Source organism: Gorilla gorilla, chromosome 2, assembly GCF_029281585.2.
Source record: "Gorilla gorilla gorilla isolate KB3781 chromosome 2, NHGRI_mGorGor1-v2.1_pri, whole genome shotgun sequence".
Lineage (NCBI taxonomy): Eukaryota > Metazoa > Chordata > Mammalia > Primates > Hominidae > Gorilla > Gorilla gorilla.
The window spans coordinates 89443159-89463295 of NC_086017.1; the positions used below are offsets into that span (position 1 = coordinate 89443159).

Genomic DNA, 20137 nt, shown 5'->3' on the forward strand with positions numbered 1-20137 from the left:
CCCCCCATCACGCAAATCATGTGCACTTCTACTTTGAAGGCTTCAGTTTAAAAACCTAAATTCAAATTTTCATAACAAGGGTAATTTTTAATTTTTCTTTTTACGTATTGATAATAAGTTAGCTGTCAAGGATGATGGTTTGATTTGAAGTCTGTGTATTAGAATGTGATATGTCATTTATACAGCAAGACTTTCATATTGAGGAAAATGTCCATTCTAAATAATAGATGTTCTAAATTCATAAGTAGATTATATTAGGAGGAGATATAAAGGCTCTATTTGTTCTTTTTAAAAATCAGTATTGGAATTTTGATTAATTGGTTAATTGATGTATATATGTGTAAATGGATGGGTTTTATTAAATACGTCAATAATTTGGTAAAAACAATTCTAAGATACCCTCATATTTCTGTAGGATTTTTGGACTCGTTCATCTCAAATAAATAATTTTAACTTTAGAAATTCATTTGATGTAAGGAGAGGAAACAGCACCATCAAAAATTACTAATTACTGAATATTTATTGACTTTGCAAAGCATATATAAAAGCCAAGGCAATATAAATATATATCTATATATTGATATCTATATGTATACCCATATCTAAATTTGAGATAAAGAAAATTCAAATTGGGTTATTAGTTTAAAAGTTGGCCATTTGGAAATTATTATCCTTTAATTCAGTAAACCAGAGTAGGTAAATTATTCCTAAGAATTACTGATTTTTTAAAAAAAATTAGCTCTAATTTCCCCAAGCTGTTTTTGGAATATCTGTCCAGTCATTCATTAGGTAATTCATTATTTATTTATTAAGGATCTAAGATGTGTGGTTAATTTGGGTTTTAATATGAAGCTGCTACAGTTAGCTAAAATTTAAAGGCCAAAATATGTAAGAATTGGTATTCAGTCATCTACATTTTGCTGATTGAACCACTCAAAGTATTCTGAGGGTAGACATTATAAAAGTGAATTGGGTCTGCTTTTTCTCTCATGAATAATATTTAATAATAAATGAGGGAAAATTAAGTCCTTTGGGAATGGCTAATGTCACATACATGATTTTAGATGATGAAGAGGAAGGGATAGGGCTTCTTAAGTTGGAAGCATTTTAATTAAGTTTTTGAAAGAGTTTAAGTGATTTTAAATACTACTGAACATCCAATATGTATTCGTAAACACAAATTTGTAAACGCAATGCAGAACAATCATAAATCGGAGATCAGTGTACTAACTATGCTTCTTAATCATCAGTGTCAGAAAAAGGAGGAGGATTATAAATACAGGTACTCTGCCAATAGAAACCAAAGAATCTTCAAAAATTTCTAACACTTAAAATAAAAATATATTATATAGCCATAAAAATAAAATGAACTCTTGGCAAAGAGGGCACTGAAATTTCTCTAGGTTTCTTCAATATTTTATCCTGATATTTATGAGTGTTTAAGTGCTCTTTCAAGTTACTTTTTCAGAGAGAAACAATACTTCATGGTTATATGTACAGTAGTGTGTGTGCTTATGTAACATTGGTAACTGCTTACTAATTTAAATTTGTTAAACGCATTTTGATTCTTTTTTATTTTTTTGATTACTTGATATATAAGCTACTGTTCAGTGTGTTTTTTTAAGCTTTGGGAATGTAAATCTCAAAATACAAAGTAATTTTCTCTGCACTTATCATGGTATCATATGATTTATGTGAGAATTAGAAAAAAATAAACACAAATAATAAATTTGTGACTCGATTTGAATTAGATTTTTTCAATTTGGAGATAATTTCTGATTCCATTAAAAATATATTCCCTAATCTTTTATCAACCTGCCTGTTGGTAAAAGACACTAATTATTACAGACAATAATAGATACATTCTTTCATTGCTATGTTTAAGTTACATTTCCCCATTGCATACTGTGAGGTGGATTCTGTACCAACAAAGCAATATGCTTTCAAGAAACAGCTATCTTCCTGTTGGTAAATAACGCAGGCAAGTATATGCAATAAATAAAGAGGCATTTTGAGGGGAAGGAAAACTTAATAATTACAGCACTAATAATAATAAGTACCCCAAACAAAGTCACCGGTATTTGAACACATGTGCTCACTCTTCATGGACACTGGGGTAAATCTTTACAACTTGTGTGAGAGAACATATTGCTATCTCCATTTAACAGATAAAAACAGAGACCCAGAGAGACCATGCCAGTTCTCACAACATATGCATGGAAGAGTTGGGTTTGGATCTCAATATTTCTGCCTCCACGGTGCCTACTCTTATAGTCTTCATATGACAGAATGCTTTTGAAACACATTGGAAACTTTTTAATTGTTTTCTCCAAAATTAGATTTGGGGTTAGCTTGACCCATTACTTTTCACTAGAAATAATTTTGATGATTACTTTTATGAAGCCTTTATTTATAGTATAAGAAATTTCTTTAGCAGTGAATGGTGAAATTTCTGGTGGAGATTTCTGGTGGAACTCATCGTCTTCTTCCCCACAAACTTTTTTCAGTTTATCATAGAGTAGCTACATTGCTGCTGTATGGTAAACTGCTTAATTAAGTGATTCAGGATAATGGGCTGTCAAAGTGTCTTCAAATTATCCACTCATTCTCTCTTAATCCACTTCTCAAATATACAGTTTTATATCACAAAAAACCTCCCACCCTGTTTCTGTTTTTCTCAGGCAAGAAAAAATGCTGTAACAAGGCTTGATATTTTAATGCTAGTAACTTTTTGGATTCTTTTCTTTATGATAAAAATGAGAGATGAACCAAGACTACACTACTGTTAAGTCTGCTCAGCATTTTCTTGTATTAATTAAACAACAGCAAACTGACATATAGTGTAAAATATTAATGGAGAAAGTGTTAAACAGATTCAAAGAAAAAAAAAGTGGCTACTTGGGCAGGGATTTTGGACAAGTTATAGCAGTTATATATTCATCACCATATTTCCTCAGACACACTGTTCTACATCATTATGCTGTCCAAAACTAACTGAGTTCTAACACATAAATTTTTAACAGTTCTGTAACGTAGGAACAATTTCAAATGGCAAATAATAGGTAGTTTCTAAGAAGGACTAAAGAACAGTAAAATTGGACATCGTTTCTTTTTCAAAGACATTGTATTCTTAGGTGTGGTTTTACCCTACTTTTGGGGATAAATTTTTATGAGTTCAAATCACTAACTTTAAAATCAAAGTCAGTTGGAAAATAGTGATTTTCCAGAAATAAACTACATAGTCAAATTTGTTGGATTACATGAGTATCGTGAGAAAACCAAACAAAACAAAATGAAAAAAAATGATATAGACTCCATTTCTTTCAGTTTTCTTTCAGTATGAAATATTTGTTAGAATGAAAAAGTTACAATGGAAATCATGATATGGGAGATGCTTGAAACCATCATGATGGTATCATCTGGAGCCATCTCTCTGTGGCAGAAGCTGGGATGAATGCTGGATTTACTTCAGTTATGTTCATCCTATTAGATTACTCAGAGGCTCATAATATCTATACACATTTAATTTCTATCACTTTTATAAAAATAAAATCAAAGTTGCTGTTGCTTTTCACTGTTTTGAAATCATGCTTCCGTAGAGTTTTAACCTTTCCATATGGAATGATTGAGAATGGATTACCTGAAAAATTGCTTTTCTATTCATGTGGATGACAGCTGAGTTCAGCTGTTTTCTTAAGCATCTATGGAACAGCTGAACACTTTCTCCTGGTTCCCAGATTTGCAGCTAGGGGACTTGAGGCAACAAAGTTACACTGGAATGTATATGATCAACAAAGTTACACTGGAATGTATATGATCAAGGCATTTACTTTTCCTTCATCTGCTGCAGCTTTAAGTTGTTTGTGGGACAGTTATGGGTAAAAATCATCTATGCCTCCTGTCCTTTGTACATATGGGTGTATATATTAACACAACTATATCCACCATAATTGCATATTAGAGAACCAGTGCAGTACAAAATAGGTAAGCTCCAAATTTCAATCTGGGTCTTAGAAACTTAAGTATAAAGTTCTTATCTGTCATCTGGCATTTGTATTCACCCTGAGACGACAAGCATAGCAATGTGAAGAAATGCAAGAAAACAAAGTTGCTTTTATGTGTTAAGAGCAAATAAGACGATTTGGTGCCATGCTCTGAAGGCCACTCATGTTCTGCCATCAGTTAAACCTGGTTTTCTGAACAATCAAGCATTAACCAAATGGAAAGAGACATAGGATGAATAAGCCTGTGTTGCTTTAGTGCAAAGGACAGTGTTACTATAATAATTTTATTGTCTATAAAGCATATACTTACCATGACCATTAAAAAACTAGATTATAATTAAATTATTGGAATTTTAAAAATATTTAGTAAATATTCAAAGGCCTCAGCTGGAATGTATCTTATTTTACAGAAATGGAGTAACAAATAGATATGTGTAATCAAATTCATTTTTTAAGTTATTTTCTTGCAATAACTATTACAAAGTTTCTCTGGACCCTCCTTGTATTAAAAAATAATGGTTTTAATATACTAGCTATTCTTTCTTGCCTTGAATTGGACTCGCTGCCCCATTGAAATTATGATTTTTAAAAAATTTTCAAGTAGATAATTTACAAATATTCATGATATTATATATAAACATTGTTTCTTCCCAAAATATTACACCACAAATGACTATGGGCATGCAATACTATAGCATTCTTCATAAAAGGAAATACAGAACACTTTCCAGAGTTTCACTATGATGTACTATGTAGTTTTGAAGTGTAATGATATGGAGATAGTCCCCTCTGGTTCTATGAACTTTTCTAAAGCAATGCCTGAGATCAGTACCCCGACTGCCACTGGTGCTCAGATGATTGCAAAATAAATATTTGCCCTACAAAGAGGTCAGTGACAATTGTATGTTATGACATGCAGTTCTGCTCCTATATCTGCAAGGAAGCACATTATGCTTTCTCTGATAGGGCCCAGTCACCTCGGTGGCTGCTCACTGACAAATCCTATCAACTTGTCATGTTCCCCAGTTGTCTGTATTACACTGTGAGCTTCAGGCTGTATTTTAGTATATCTTGGTTACTAATCTTTGCCTGGAGGTAATTCTTTACTCTTTATTTTACTTCATCATGAATCTATTGATTTTTGGTATTGACCCCATTATCTGATCAACATTGCAAGAATATTTTCTCACTGGATAAAAAAGGGATGAGAAATAATAAAGACAAATTCTTTTGTAACTTTATATTGTGGATCAAACCCATATACTATTTTAACTTAGTGGATGTAATGTTTCTTTGCAAAAGAGATTTCTAAAAAATACGTAAAATATGGTAGTTTGGGAAAGGGAGGAAAAGACAAAGAATAAAGGATGAAACAAATTGTTTTCAATAAAAAATGTATAAGCCAATAAATGGCTCCTAGATTTTCAAAACTAGTGCTCTTAAAGAAGAGGGAAAAACTGTTTTGCAGTATTAAGTTCTTGGGGAATTGTATGATATTGCTAATAAAATGGCAAAATGAAACACAAAATTGGAAAAATAGCAATGGTAGTTATTTTTTCATCTTTAAAAATTTATTTCAAAGTATTTCAGGGCATCTCTGAAGAAACTTTCCTGAATAATTCTTATATTTCAAAAATTTCTGCAAGAAACACTTGACCTTTGGCCAGTGAGAGCAGAAAAGGAGGAGACAGCTGGAGATAACCGTAGAGGGTTCATTTGAGAATGTTGAGATGTGATGCTAAAAAAAATAAAACTTCAAGTCTGGGAACATAGTGGAACCCAATCTCAAAAAAAAAAAAAGAAAAAAAAAAACCTCAAAAAAAAAAAAAAAAGTTAACCAGGCATGATGGTACATGTCCGTAGTCCCATAGTCCCAGCTACTCAGGAGGCTGAGGTGAGATCTCTTGAGCCTGGAGGTCAATGCTACAGTGAGCTAGGTGGCGCCACTGCACTCCAGCCTGGGTGGCAGAGAGAGATTCTGTCTCAAAAAAAGATAATAATAATAATAAAACATCAAAACAGCAACAAAAAAATGCATCCTGGCATATTTATGGAGGGATTTCTTTCCCCCAAAAGCTAGAAGTTTTGTCAAGCCTATAGGGAAGAGATGCACTGTGTGTGTGTGTATGTGTGGTGTGTGTGTGTGTGTGTGTGTGTGTGTGTGTGTGTTTGGGGGTGTTGGTAGTGGCTACATAAATGAGTAGAATAGCCTAAAGATAAGGTGTTTCAGCCACTGAAAGTTATTCCTGGAAAGATGTTTAGGTTTGCAAGTTCAAGGGAAAGAATACACTTCACTTTTGGAGCATTTACGTACAGGTCCTGGAAATTTCCTGATTAAATTAGAGTTATGTTGATGTGAGCCAATTCTTTTTTCTTCACATATAATTCTTTGTTTTTTTTCCTTTCCACATAGTTTTAAAGAATTTAGTCTTCCAATCTGATAGGGAAGTAGAAACATGGAATTACCAACACATTTCTTTTTCTTTTTCTTTCTTTTTCTTTCTTTTTCTTTTTTGAGACAGAGTCTGGCTCTGTTGCCCAGACTAGAGTACAGTGGCACAATCTTGGCTCATCGCAACCTCCACCTCTCGGATTCAAATGATTCTTCTGCCTCAGCCTCCCAAGTAGCAGGGATTACAGGCACCAGCTACCATGCCTTGCTAATTTTTTTTGTGTGTGTATTTTTAATAGAAATGGGGTTTCACCATGTTAGTCAGACTGGTCTCGAACTCCTGACCTCAGGTAATCCACGCACCTTGGCCTCCCAAAGTGCTGGGATTACAGGCCTGAGCCACCTCTCCCAGCCATTAACACATATCTTAAAATTTGACATTACAGAATAGAAGACATTGTAATAGCCATTCAGAGGTAGCAATAAATGGATGATGTACATAAACTCACAGTCTCGGGGCCTTGCCTTATGAAAGAATACCAGAAACTTTATTTCCCCATAATATAATCTTGTGTATAATACAATTCTGCCTCTTTAAACATTGTGAAAAAAATACATGATACAAATTTATCACACTTGTTGTGTTTAGTTCCACTTTTATAAACCTGAAGAATAGATACTGCTTCCTTAGTAAAGTTGTCTTTAAGTCATTATTGCTTACCTTATTTAACTCAGACAATAATTTTCTTTCTGTGTTCTTCCCTGCTTAAACTCTTATTTAACAGGTGTTATTTTAGTGGGTATGAGCCCTTTTCTTAGTAGATTCTTCTTTGTAGTGGGGTTGTTTTCTTATTTTCTAAATGTGTTTGTTTAGAAAAGATAGAAGTATTAATCATTTCTTAAATATTTTATAAAGTAATGAAGTAAGTAGGTATTGGTTACAATCTCTGATTTATTGTTAAATTATTATATATTATTATATACTTTAAAAATTGAGGATGATAAAAATAAGCACATCTTACAAATCAAAATGAAATAACATAATTTGATGTATAGTGAAGTTACTGTACTTCTGTAAACAATGGACTCTTCTAAGTCTTATTTTCCTTGCCATATGATTGTGGGGGTTCTATAAACTAGACATTTATTTTTTTTACAAAATTAAATAAATCTAAAGGTTCATTTCTATGTTATGTCTATGGTCCAGTTTTTTAATTCGATTAAATGTCTACCTTAAGAAATTGTTTATTAAAAAAATTGGGTTAGCCAGGAGTGGTGGTACATGCCTGTAATCCCAGCTACTTGGGAGGCTGAGAGGCAGGAGATTCGCTTGAACCCACGAGGCCGAGGTTGTGGTGAGCTGAGATCATGCCATTGCACTCCAGTCTGGGCAACAAGAGTGAAATTCCGTCTCAAAAAAATAAAAAAAATAAAAAAAAATAAAAAAATTTGGGAGAAGCCTCCAAAAGAACGCAAAAATAAGCAGAGATTACATATAATCTCAATACCGAAGGAAAAGTTTTCTTTATTTGGTGCCTATCCTTTTAATTGAATTTATCTTTATATATTATTTAATGAATATTCATTGAATAAATGTATTTTTTCAGAATTTTTACTAGAGTTGGGAAAAGAAACAATAACAAAATAGACACATTTCTTGCCTTCTTGAAGTTTATATTTTATTGGTGCAGAAATAAACATGTAAATAAATATATGATATAAAGTTAGATACTAGTAACTGCTATAAAAACAGGATTTGAAAATTGAAAGTGATATGGTGTGCAGTTCTTGAGAAGGTCTTTATCAGTTCTTGTCTTTGAATCATGCTACATATAAATCTGTACAGCCTGTCTTTTCCCACCAGATGTTATATCTTAAGCTGTTTTCTATGCCACCATTTTTTGAACCTTGCTTGTAATGATAGAAAATAATTAAGTTTTAAAGGGTCTACTAGACTTACTTATTTTTCTATATTTTAGATTTTCAGACTTTCTTTTTTCAATGACAAATATTTCAACAGATATCTTTGTACATAAATTTTTTCCAAGAGTGAAACCATATTCAATACCTTTTATATATTCCAAAATATCTTACGTAAATAATATACCAACTTCTCATATTTGATTGGTATTTTGAAGTGTCCATTTATTCAAGAAAATACACTTTGAGTTTCTCTGATGTGTCAGACATTCTAGGTTATGTTGAAAATGATACAAAAAGTCTCCTTCATGAGTTCATGATTTTAAGAAACAGGAAAAATTATAAATAGATGCAAAAAGTTGAATAAACATGAGAATAAATTGGTAAGCTCTAATTATGGAAAACATGTTAGAAAATAAAATATTTGAAGACATTAAAGTGTCTCAAGAACATAAATGCAATCTATTTTGAAGTGGAAGTTTGTCTTTAACGACCAATGAAATATTTTTATGCATTCAGAAGTCCATGAATAGAATATGACAAAAAAAAAGATTTATAAAGTCTCTGATATAGGCAAAAAAAAATACATTCCCATAGCATTCAGGTCTATACCAAAAGCTGTAACTTGATATTCTTTGGAAATTAAAATTTGATTGAGTTTTTTACTTTGGCTTTTATTACTGCTATTTTAATTATATTATACAACTCTCCATTCATAAGGAAATTGAAGATCTCTCCAAATATATTTCACAAGTTCCCCCAAAAGAATATCTGATAAGTTGAATATGAGCTGTCCATCATAACTTCCTCATTTTTGGGAATCAATTTATCTGTGTCTCAAGCAAAATTGTCTTAGTTGAGAATGTCTCAGTAAATTGCCTCAGCTTTTCTTACTGAAACTCTTCATTGCAAAGGTCTGCACCCATGACTCAATTTTGTGTTTCCCAAAGATTTATTTGAATAGGAAAAGGTTGAAACCCATGAGTCTAAGTTCCTACACAGCTCCCTATTCTGTTGCTTTTTGGCATTGGAGACCACCACAAAAATCATAATATAGGATATCTTATAGCTCAGTCACCTCTTAGAAAGTCAATTCATTTAAAAACATAAAATTGAATTTCTACATTAAGAACAACTGGTTTATCACAATTGCTGCATTCTTACCATCTCACCTCCACCTTCAATTTTTTTCCAAGCATTATTTGCATATATATATATATATACATACATATATATTCTCTTTGAGACTTTTAAAAATATGGCCCCTAAGCTTACTGAGAAACTGAGGTATGGGATTTCCCACAGCAGGATAGTTCTCTGAGGAAGTTTTGTGCAATAGAAAGAATACTGAATTAGAAGTCTAAAAACTTTGATTATAGAACTGTGTCTGTAAATTATTAACTGAGTGAATGTTTCTGACCAAGTCATTTAACTTTTTAGCATATCAGTTTCCTCATCTTTAAATGGAAGTGGTTATGTCCATCCTTGCAATAATGGGATGTATTTTCACATAATGGACATAAAATATAGACTTTCAGGCAAAACAAGCAAAAAGTTATAATAAATTGTATGTACTATAGTGATTAGATTCAAGCACAATGTGTGGGATAAATCTAATCAATATTGGACTTTGGAAGGTAATGAATTCCTTCTTCAGGACTTTCCAAGGGGGACAAAGGTTTGGACTTTATGGTAAAAATAAAAACAAAAATAAAACAAATGAAAAAAACAAAACATTGAGGCAACCTGTATGTCCAGGGAAAATACGGTCAGTAAGACCAATCATTTATTATTTCAGAATGGTGTATCAGACCTATAGACATGCCTTTTCTGAATCACAAGGAGAAAACAAGAGATTAAAGGAGAAAGAGGAAGAAGAAAGAAAGGAAAGAAAGGAAGGAAGGAAGGAAGGGATGGAGGGAGGGAGGGAAAGAAAGAAAGAAAAAGAAAGGAGAGAAAGAAGGGAAAGAAAGGAAAGAAGAAGAGAAGCAAAAGAGGGATAAAGGTCCAGTAATAATTTGGTACTGGGAAATTCGGTTGGCAGCAGAGCAAGTGAAATCTCTGATTGTTCCAGCTTGTGCTGCTTGCAGTCCCCATTGATCTCTCCACCACAGCTTTCCAACTTCCACTCAAATCAGTAAAGCAGAAGACTAAATAGGCCAAAGTATGATTAAAACAAAAGTCATAAGATTAGCAATTAGCTTCAAGCTTACTTTGAATCTTCTTCTTTTACTGGAGGAATTTCCAGTAAAATAAGTTTATTGGCATGCCTTTTCTGAACATTCAGCAACATTTTAAAAGCAGCATTTCCTCTCTCCAAACTGATTCCTATGTCCATTTCTATGTCTCTTTTTGAAGATAAATATAGATAGATATAGGACTTCTAAAGTTCTACTTTTAAAGTTCTAAGCTTTACACACGCACGCGCGCACGCGTGTGCACACACACACACACACACACATTTCCACCTGTGATGACCTATAGGGTGATAAACTGTAGAAAAGACATTGACTATTCTTGCCGGTTAGTTCAGAGGCAGGCAAACATCAAATTCATAATCCTGTCCTGTAACACATGAGACATATTCAGTCCTAAAGACTAAAATAGTGGTTTTTGACATTTCTTAAATACACAGACATATTTAATGATCAAACTGTGGAGGTATTGCATTTCCATATAAAGTGAATAAACAAGTTAGTGACTCTAGACAGTAATATATTTATCAACCACCAATTGTAAAGTATCAGCTTTTAAGTTATTCTAATCAGAGTCTCTGTAATATTTGCTGTTTCTCATTGTATTTTCTTGTTACCCTCAGGACAAAGTGCTAAGATGCAAGAAATTTTATTACATATCTAGCATTTGAATATCAACAAATTTTAGCAACATATTTGAACTTCATGTTAAATTACACACATGGCCTTTGGATCTATCTGCTCAAAGTCTTTGCAAGTCCCAGGAATTGTAAGAGTTAACCAGAAAAAGCCAAACAAAACTCTTGCAATAACATCTAGAACAATATTGCAGATGTGTGGAGCTTACGGAATGTGGAGCCCATTTATTTTGCATGCACATTTAATGTTCAAAATTATTTTTAAGTTCTAAAGCAACCTCTCGGAAATGCTAAGAACTGCAAAGCTACGCAGACCCTGATGCATTCCTAAATATAATGAAGAAAAAACAGAAATGCACCAAGAATTGAAAACCCTGGTTACTCACGATTCTTTTCACCTTTCCACCTTGACCCAGCTTTCGTTCTGTCCGAGACACCCACAGGAGAAGTTATCTCAGCCATCGAGAGCAGCAGCATCAGTAACAGCACAGCCATGCCAGGTAAAAATAACCTCTATTGAGAGTTCTGTCACAGACGAACCTGAAGGCTCTTACTGGGAATAGAAACCTGGAGCCAATCCTGTCATTTTATTCAGCAGAAATGCAAAGATGCTGTTTTTCCCATAAATTTTTAAAAAGCAGGTATATTCTCAACAAGGCTTCTATTTGAATTATCAGGCAAGGTTAAAAAATTTAGAAGAGATGTAATAGCTTCCTTGGTACATAAGCACAAATGCCAGGAGAGATAAGCTGACAGTTTTCTCTGGTCTTTCTGCAGCTACTAGTTCCTAACCTGCTCCTGCCATCTCTCACTTCTTCCATATGTTTGTCAACATTTCTCATAACATGATAATAAGGAAAAGCTGTGATTTCAGCATTTTCCCATCTATCCATTCTGTAGCACAGATTATAGTACTTGACAAAATTGAATATTTAATTTTGGCACTGCAAACACACCTCACTTCATTTCAAACAGAGGTGGTTGTTAAGGAAAGAAAAAAATCCCACTTGTTCACAGAGCTCTGACATCTTGGAGAAAGGATTAGATGTATAAATATCTGCTGCTAAGACATGATAAAAATGCCTCTGGAAAAGGGGGTGGTAAACAATCATCTTTCTTACTTAGCTTGTACTGTGGGATTTCTGTATTCAGAGAATACTGTATAAAGACAGTATGCCAAAAATATTCCAAATTCATGAAGCAGGCAAAATGTAATGTACATTGCACATTCAAGGATCATCTGCAATGCATCATAAACACTGATTTGCCTTGTAAATACATGTTGGTATATTCCAACTCTCCTGTTTTCTGGAGAATGATTTTATTGCCCCATGAGCTGATTTTTTTTTTTTTGGTAAATAAGAATTATCTGCTTTACAATGAAGTCTACTTCCCATGGGCAAATGGAAATATTGTATTGATTATATTGGAACTATACTAGAACAACATTAGTTTACCTTCTGTTTGGGACCAAATTTATTAATTTTTAAATAAAATATTGTTATGCTTCCAAGAACATTACAGAACAATAATATATATATTTCTTTTAACAAGCACACAAAGTTATTTTCAGACATTACTAAACACATAATATTCTACAACCTGAGCTATTTCTACACTTAAAGAGCTCACATGGCTGCCAAAATATATTTAAAAAACATGTAACTGATAATGTGCTATTTACTGTTAGCTCCCTGTTCTGCAGCAGAGTGAAAATAAAGTAAGGTCAAGAACCAAATTGGTAGAATAAATGATTAAAACAAGCTGGGTATAAGGCAAGAGGGATAGGAAGAGATTGTGGCCAGGTGCAGAGAAAAGTTCCGTGAAACGAGTAAGCTCAAGAGCCAAATAGGTAACATAAATGAGTGAAATAGGCTGGGTATAAGGCAAGAGGGATAGGAGGAGATTGTGGTCAGGTGTGGAGAAAGCTCTGTGAATGGTGGCAGCTGCCAGTAGACTTCAGTTGAATGTTACCATATGGGTTACAGATTCAGGATTGCTAGATGTTTCGATTTCAAGGAGAAACTAGAAATTGCAATTATTATGAGAAATCTCCTAATTTTTAAAGCAAAAAAGAACATAATTTCAAACTTCTTAACTAGGCATAAAAGGCAGACCATTCTGAATCTGTTTCCAACTTGTATTTTGCCGAATTTTTAATTAAAAATATGCTTAAATGCTTATATCTGAAATTTTATTAATGACAAAGATCCATAAAGGGAACTTAGTGGGAGAGACATGTATAAAGAATTTTTTATCTGCCAGGATAAATTCAATGAAAATCCATATACTGTTTTTATGAAATCACAGAGGAGAAAATATCTGACTATCCAAGGGCATCAGGGAAGGCTTTTTATTTTTCTTCATTCCTTCTAGGAGCCATAAAACCTAATCATACCAAGAAACATTCCATTTTCCAAAAAAGCATGAACTTCCAGTCTGTCAGACCTTTTTATTTACTTTCTCCTTGAAATACCTTTTTCCCATTTCTACTTTATATACTCCTAATAATGTATAATAGCTGAAGAGAGGTTTATCTTCTCAGAGTTTCCCAGGAGTTATCATTAACTTTTCTTAGGACTTATTCACCTGGAAGTAGAGAACTTCACACATTATATTAAGAGTCTCTCTCTCTCTCTCTCTCTTTCTCTCTCTCTCTCTCTCCCTCCTCTTTCTCTTTCTCTGTGTGTGTATGTGTGCGTGTGTCTTCAACAGGAGGTATACAGCTCATCGTGGGCTTTGCTTTATTATATTTTCTTTATATTCCTAAATTCAGTTATGATTGCTGTACATGAAAGAAAATTGTCAAAAGTTTGTTGAACTGATGGTAAATTTTACTGTTATGGATATTAATTTGAGTTGATACATTTTAACATTAAAATATGACTCTCTAAAACAACCAGGATAACTTCTTTCATCCTCTGGGTAGTATATATTTATTCATATGTTGTCCTTTGTTTTCCTTGGTAATTAGTATTAGAAGATGTTATAGATAAATAAAGAAACCTCATTACATTTATTCCTTTTTAATCTGAGATAATCATAATCATCAAATAAAAGCAACACTTTAGTCTGCTATAATCCATGCTACACTAGTAAAAGCTCAAAGCTTATATTCAGTATTAATTTTAGGTCATAAGTATTGAGAGATCATAAAGAGAGAGCCATTATAAATATGGGAAACTGGATCTAGAAACACATTCAAAGACTAGCTTTCAAATCTGCAATTTTTTAACATAAAGTACTGAAGATTATCAGCAGATGGGTGTAGTCTGATCTAAAATTATGAATTGGTTCAAAGCCAGTTGTTTGGCAGTCACATCCTAAATTGCACATGTCCAGAGCTATTTCAACTTAAAACATTAAGCAGGCAAACTGCATGTCTGCACTCTCTCTTCCTTCTTGTTCCAAGCAGTTGTCCCACTTGGCTGTGCAAACTCACTCTGGTCTGAGTCCATGGAGTTGAGCAATCTCATTCTTCCTAAGTGAAACTGATCAGTACCATCATGTCACTAACCATATAAATACATCCTGACTCACGGAAGTTAATGTGAGTAGTCAAAAGCCTTCTGCCATTCATTCATTCAACAAATATTTTCTGAGCACCTAACGTGCATCTTTACACCATATTTTGTAGAACAACTGCAAGGAATTGCAGTGAAACAACAGATGAAGCTCCTGCCTTCATAGAGCTGATATTCTAGTGAGTAGAAATGGATGCTGTATAATAATATCTTACTTTTAAACACATACTTTTAAATTGCATCTGTAATAAAGTTAAAGAGAAGATTTCCAGACACTATAACCATGGGACTTCATTTAAAGGTTCTTTGAGAAAGTGATGCGTAAGCAGAGAAAGGAAGAATAAATAAGTACATGTGGGGCAAAAGCGAGACAAGCAGAAAATGGGTGTAGTCAGACAGGAAGCTTACACAAAAATTCCTCAGGCATAAAAGAGCTTGTCACATATTAGGATTAAAGAATAGCGAGAAATATGGGTAGAGACCTTTTCAGTTCAGGCCCTGGAAAGTATGTTAACAATTCTGAACTTCATTCTGTGGTTTTAAGAAGAAGCAGATTTTTGCATTAAAAGGTTACTCTTCTTTCAATAGAGAGAATAAGTTAGAAAGTGTCAAAGTGGAAGCAGGAAGACCAGTTAGAAGACCATCTGATTATTTAGGTGAAAAAAATGTATACTGGCAATGATAGAAATAAAAGGAAATGGAAAATGAATAGATTAGAAACATTTTCTGGAGGCAGAAGCAATGATGTTGGTTGGTGAATTACACATAGAAAGTAAGTAAAAACGGGTTTCAAGGTTGCAGCTAGGTTTCTGGGATAAACATTTATCTCGAGGTAGAAATATTTAAGCAAATTTGGAGATCAAGGATGAAAAGAACTTAATGTTCCTGTCATTGGTAAATAACTAAAAAATATCACTATCACTTCAGACTAGATATAGAAGGAATGCTGAGTGTTGGGTAAGAAAGAAAACAAATATATACCAACATAAAAAAAAATAACACTTCAAATCTAGTAAGAATCAGCCTATTTGTCTGCATTCTCATATAAGGAATATTTGAATTAAATAGAACCACAATGGCTACAAAATGGTAAATGCATTTACAGAAGTAAGAGTTGTTAACTAGAAAACTAGTTAAGGGCTATTGCAGCAGTCCAGGCAAGAGATGATAAATGGCTTCGAGTTGTAGTGGAGATAGAAAGAAGTATAGATACGAAAGAGGTAAAACTGGGCAGGGTGCTATGCCGCATGCCTGTAATCCTGGCACTTTGAGGCTGAGGCAAGAGGATACCTTGAGACTAGGAGTTCAAAACCAGCCTGGGCAACATAGTAAAACCCCATCTCTAAAAAAAAAAAAAGAAACAACAACAACAAAAAATCAGCCAGGTGTGAGGGCACACACCTCTAGGGAGGCTGATGTGGGACGATTGTTTGAGCCCTAGGAGGTCAAGGTGCAGTGAGCCATGATCATGCCACTGCACTCCAGCCTGGGTGAGAGAGTGAAACTCTTAAAAAAAAAAAAAAGAAAGAAAGAAAGAAAGAAAAGAAAACAAAAGAAAGGGGTAAAATTGATAAACTTGGTGTTGCTTTGGTTGGAAAAGATGCAACCACAGCTATTATTTATAGACAGTAATGCTCATCCATGTGTACCACTAGTTGTTACTTCTTGAGGTGAGGCATCTCCATGCCATATTTTGTAGGATAATGTACTTGTCTGGAATATAATATTCTGAGCATAACCACAGATGTTAAAAGGATACATTTATTCCTATGGCACTCTGCAAGTGGCTTACACAAACATTGCCTCCATTAATCCTGAAATCAGTTTTGTGAAGTTAGGCTGATCATTCATACTTTCTCAGTTAAAAAAGTAACAATAACAAACAAACTCTGACGTTTGAGAGGATAAAATACTTTTCCAACATTAAATACCTAGGTAAAAAAATTAGCAGAACTCACATGATGGTTTCAAAATATTTCCACAAATATGTTGGTACTCCCTCCTTCAAGAAGTGGATCTTAATTTCCATCCTCTTGATTGTGGACTGAGATTCTATTGAGAAGGGGGTGGAAATGATGGTGTGATTCTAAGTCTAGATTGTAAAAGACATTGGGGTTTTCTTTCTGCTCTCATTCTCTTTTTGATCATTCACCCTGGGGAAGCCAGCCACCATATTGTGAGAAATCTGTTGCAGCCTGTGGAGAGGCTCACATAGCAAGAAACTGAGGGTTAGTCCACTAACCAGCAGGGAACTGAGGTTTGCTAACAATCATGTGAGTGAGTTGATGGACTAAAATGACTACAGACCTGGCTTACAGCTTGACCACAACTTTAATGAAAGACCCTGAGCCAGAACCTCTCAGCTAAGGTAATTCTAGATTCCTGATTCTCTAAAACTATATGAGATAATAGATATTTGTTGTTTTAAGCTGCTGAACTTTGGGGGTAATTTATTACACAGCAATAGATAACTGCTATAGTCTGGATCACAAGTAAGTACTTACTCTCTTTTCATCCCAACTACTTCCAAAACCATGGTTATAATTTCCGCATCAGCTGGAGGCCATGACTGCAATTATAACTTTAATCAACATCACTGTCGAATCTCTTTTCCATCAGTGAGGTCAAGTGAAAATGTATTATTATGGGGGACACCAATTTGCACAATTGCATTCTAATCAATCCTATAGATTAGTTTTCTTGGATTAGAGAAGTATTTTTGTGTGTTTTTAAGTGAGACATTTAGCTCCCAGGTCACACAGTTCCTAATACTTCCTGATCTTCTACTCCAGCCAGGTGGCTATGCGTGTTTAAGTTATAGTTCTGGTTTTAGAATGTATCACGACCAGATTATTACAAAAACACCATCACTATCTCACACAAAATGGCCTCTTCATAAGATAGATAGCCCTATGAAGCCCCTAGCTCAGCACTGGACACATTGTAGAACCTCAAGCAATATACAAGTGATTCATTGATATGATATTCACCTAGAATGAACATCAGCATGGTGGAATAAACACAATGAAATGTGTTTTCTTGTGTTTTTACCATTTTTACTTTCTCTAAGAAGCTCTGTATTTATCTCTGGTACCTGCACTGGCACTGGTGCGTTTCTTTCTATGGCTTATGAAACAGAATTTCCCACTCCTTAGAAGTCTTCCATTGATTGTTATTTTGGTATCATATTAGTGTAATCAATAGTATTATAGCACATTAGAGATGAACAAGAACTCAAATCTCAATTGCAATTACTTTTCTATCTCCCAAATTGGATTCAGCAGATTTGATGTATAAAGATATATGTGGCCTGAAAATAATTTTGTAAAAATGAATTTATTGTGTCCCTAATGCCATGATCAATGAAAAAATCTTCAGCCATGATTTCCTCCACTCTTTCCACCATTCAGTAGAACAGCTATTTATATATAGTCTAATAATTATTTAATTGGATGAATAAATTAACAAGCAAAAATAAAGCAAACTGTTTTATGCAAATAACATTAACACTGTTTATTTAAATTGGGCACCAAGGTGTAAAACAGGCTACTAGCAGGCACAAAATCCTTTTAGTAACTATACAAGAGAAAGATAGATACACACATAGACGGATAGATGAATTGGAACACTGTGTTGAGTGCTAAACAGATATTAGACATAACCATGCCCACAAATTCATGATCATGCTGACCAGATAGCAAGAAAACTTAGAAGATAAATAAAATACAAATAAATCAGATTCTAAAAAATTAAATAAATACTTAATTCTAAGAGGGCTTGGGGGATGTATTAGATCAGAGGTGTGTGAGAAGTTCTGATTCAAGTGGAACTCAAAGTCCCCATTTGTCAAGGATGAATGATGACTAGTGTTAGGATCTTCAGTCCAGGAGTGAAAAGATCAGGAAAAAGACCTACACGTGCATTTGCAAGGCTGTGTCCAGAGGGCCATATGTGGCTGGATCAGACAGTATTTGTAGAGAAATCTGTAGTGAAAGATAAGTTAGTTTTACATATTGCAGGACAGTGATTTGAGGAGTATGGAGTTGAGTCTAAGAGCAATGGGAAAATGGTACCAGTTTTGAGCAAGTTTGAGAGAGAGGGAGAAACCAGCCACTGTAATAAATGGAAAGAACAGTACAGTATCAGCAAATTGATAGGTGTTTAATGCTTAATTAGACAAAGAAGATGATCCCTTGGTCATGTATTTAATTAGCCCCTCTTATACACTGGAGTCACTCCAGCTGGAATATCACAAGTGTCCCTCCCTTGAGTATGACATAGTCCAGCCTCCAGAAAGTGATGAGTCAGTTTTTTAAGCAGAGCCGTGGGTTGTGTCTGTGTAAAAGAAAAGCTACACGTTTGACATGTTGAGAAACTAAAGGGTGGTGATAGCTCACCTTGTGACTGGTGAAAACCACTCTCAGGATCGCTCCCTGTTCTTCCTGCATGCAGAATTCTCCTTAATGTGAAAAAGCCTTATTTTGAATTCTAAGTCTAATTTACTACAGAAAGATGCTATGAGAGGGTTTGGGCCCTCTGATGACAGGAATTGATGTTCATCCTGCCACTTCCCTCAAAAAGTAATTTGAAAAGGAGACTGCAGATATTTGATACATAGGAGTCTCATTAACAAACCCTAGACATAAACCATAAGCCATAAGCAAAGTATATCTAGCCTTTGGGTTTGAATATTACTGATTTGGATTTTTATTAAATAGAGTAATTTTAAGGAAAACTAACTCTTTGAAGACTAACATTTGGAATCTGACCTTAACATCATTTCATAAGGTAAAAATACGTACATAAGGTATACATACGATATACAATGTCCCTAGGAATTTTATTTCTAATCTATGAAATTTACTTCTGGCTCTCTAATAAGCTATTGGAAAACCTGATGGCATTAACAGAAAATGAAGTCTTTTGCTAGAACTTAAATAGAAATAACTGTGATGCTAGAAAGTGCTACTTTGTCTCACATATAATTTTATTTAATCCATTCTATGAGTATCATTATATTCCTACCTGAACAGGTGTTTCAGAATTCATGAGATTCTGCATTTTTAGAACAGTAAAAGTCAAATACCTAATTTTATCACTGACAGGAAAAATTAAAACATTTATATACAGAGGAATATTAAATAACCAGTATCTGTGAAAAAAGAATGCTTTATTCAATTTAATTTTCTGGTTAAATGAGAGTGAACTAGAGAATCTCGAATCCATGTTAGTAAAACCTTCCTCCAATACATTTCTTACCAATGAATACATAGTATTCCATATCAAATTTAGTGTTTCATTAATAAATGTGGCTTTTGTGATATTTGAATTTCATCAGCGTTATTTTCTAGGACCGTGAGTGTGACCATTGATAAGGATAACATATCCTGGTGAAAGGTTTAAGGTAATGTTTGCAAAGATGACTGCAAAAGTTCCTGTCATCCCAAATGTCCATTTGTGTGTG

The 20137-nt window shown here is 33.9% G+C and overlaps 1 protein-coding gene and 1 long non-coding RNA gene across 5 annotated transcripts in view; one reads left to right on the top strand and one right to left on the bottom strand.

Moving 5' to 3' along the window:
- Nucleotides 1–11649, top strand: part of LOC129532736 (uncharacterized) — an 83114-nt gene extending 71465 nt beyond the window's left edge. The window contains exon 3 of the long non-coding RNA XR_010132879.1: nucleotides 11566–11649. This is a non-coding gene — a long non-coding RNA (uncharacterized lncRNA). The remainder of the gene's footprint in view (nucleotides 1–11565) is intronic.
- The window catches only part of ROBO1 (roundabout guidance receptor 1), an 813755-nt gene extending 802096 nt beyond the window's left edge, over nucleotides 1–11659 (bottom strand). For all 4 annotated transcript variants that reach the window (XM_063703935.1, XM_063703932.1, XM_063703934.1 and 1 more), the window contains exon 1: nucleotides 11536–11659. In XM_063703935.1, the coding sequence (XP_063560005.1) occupies nucleotides 11536–11644 (109 nt within the window). In that variant the 5' untranslated portion in view covers nucleotides 11645–11659. The remainder of the gene's footprint in view (nucleotides 1–11535) is intronic.
- Nucleotides 11660–20137: the final 8478 nt, after the last annotated feature.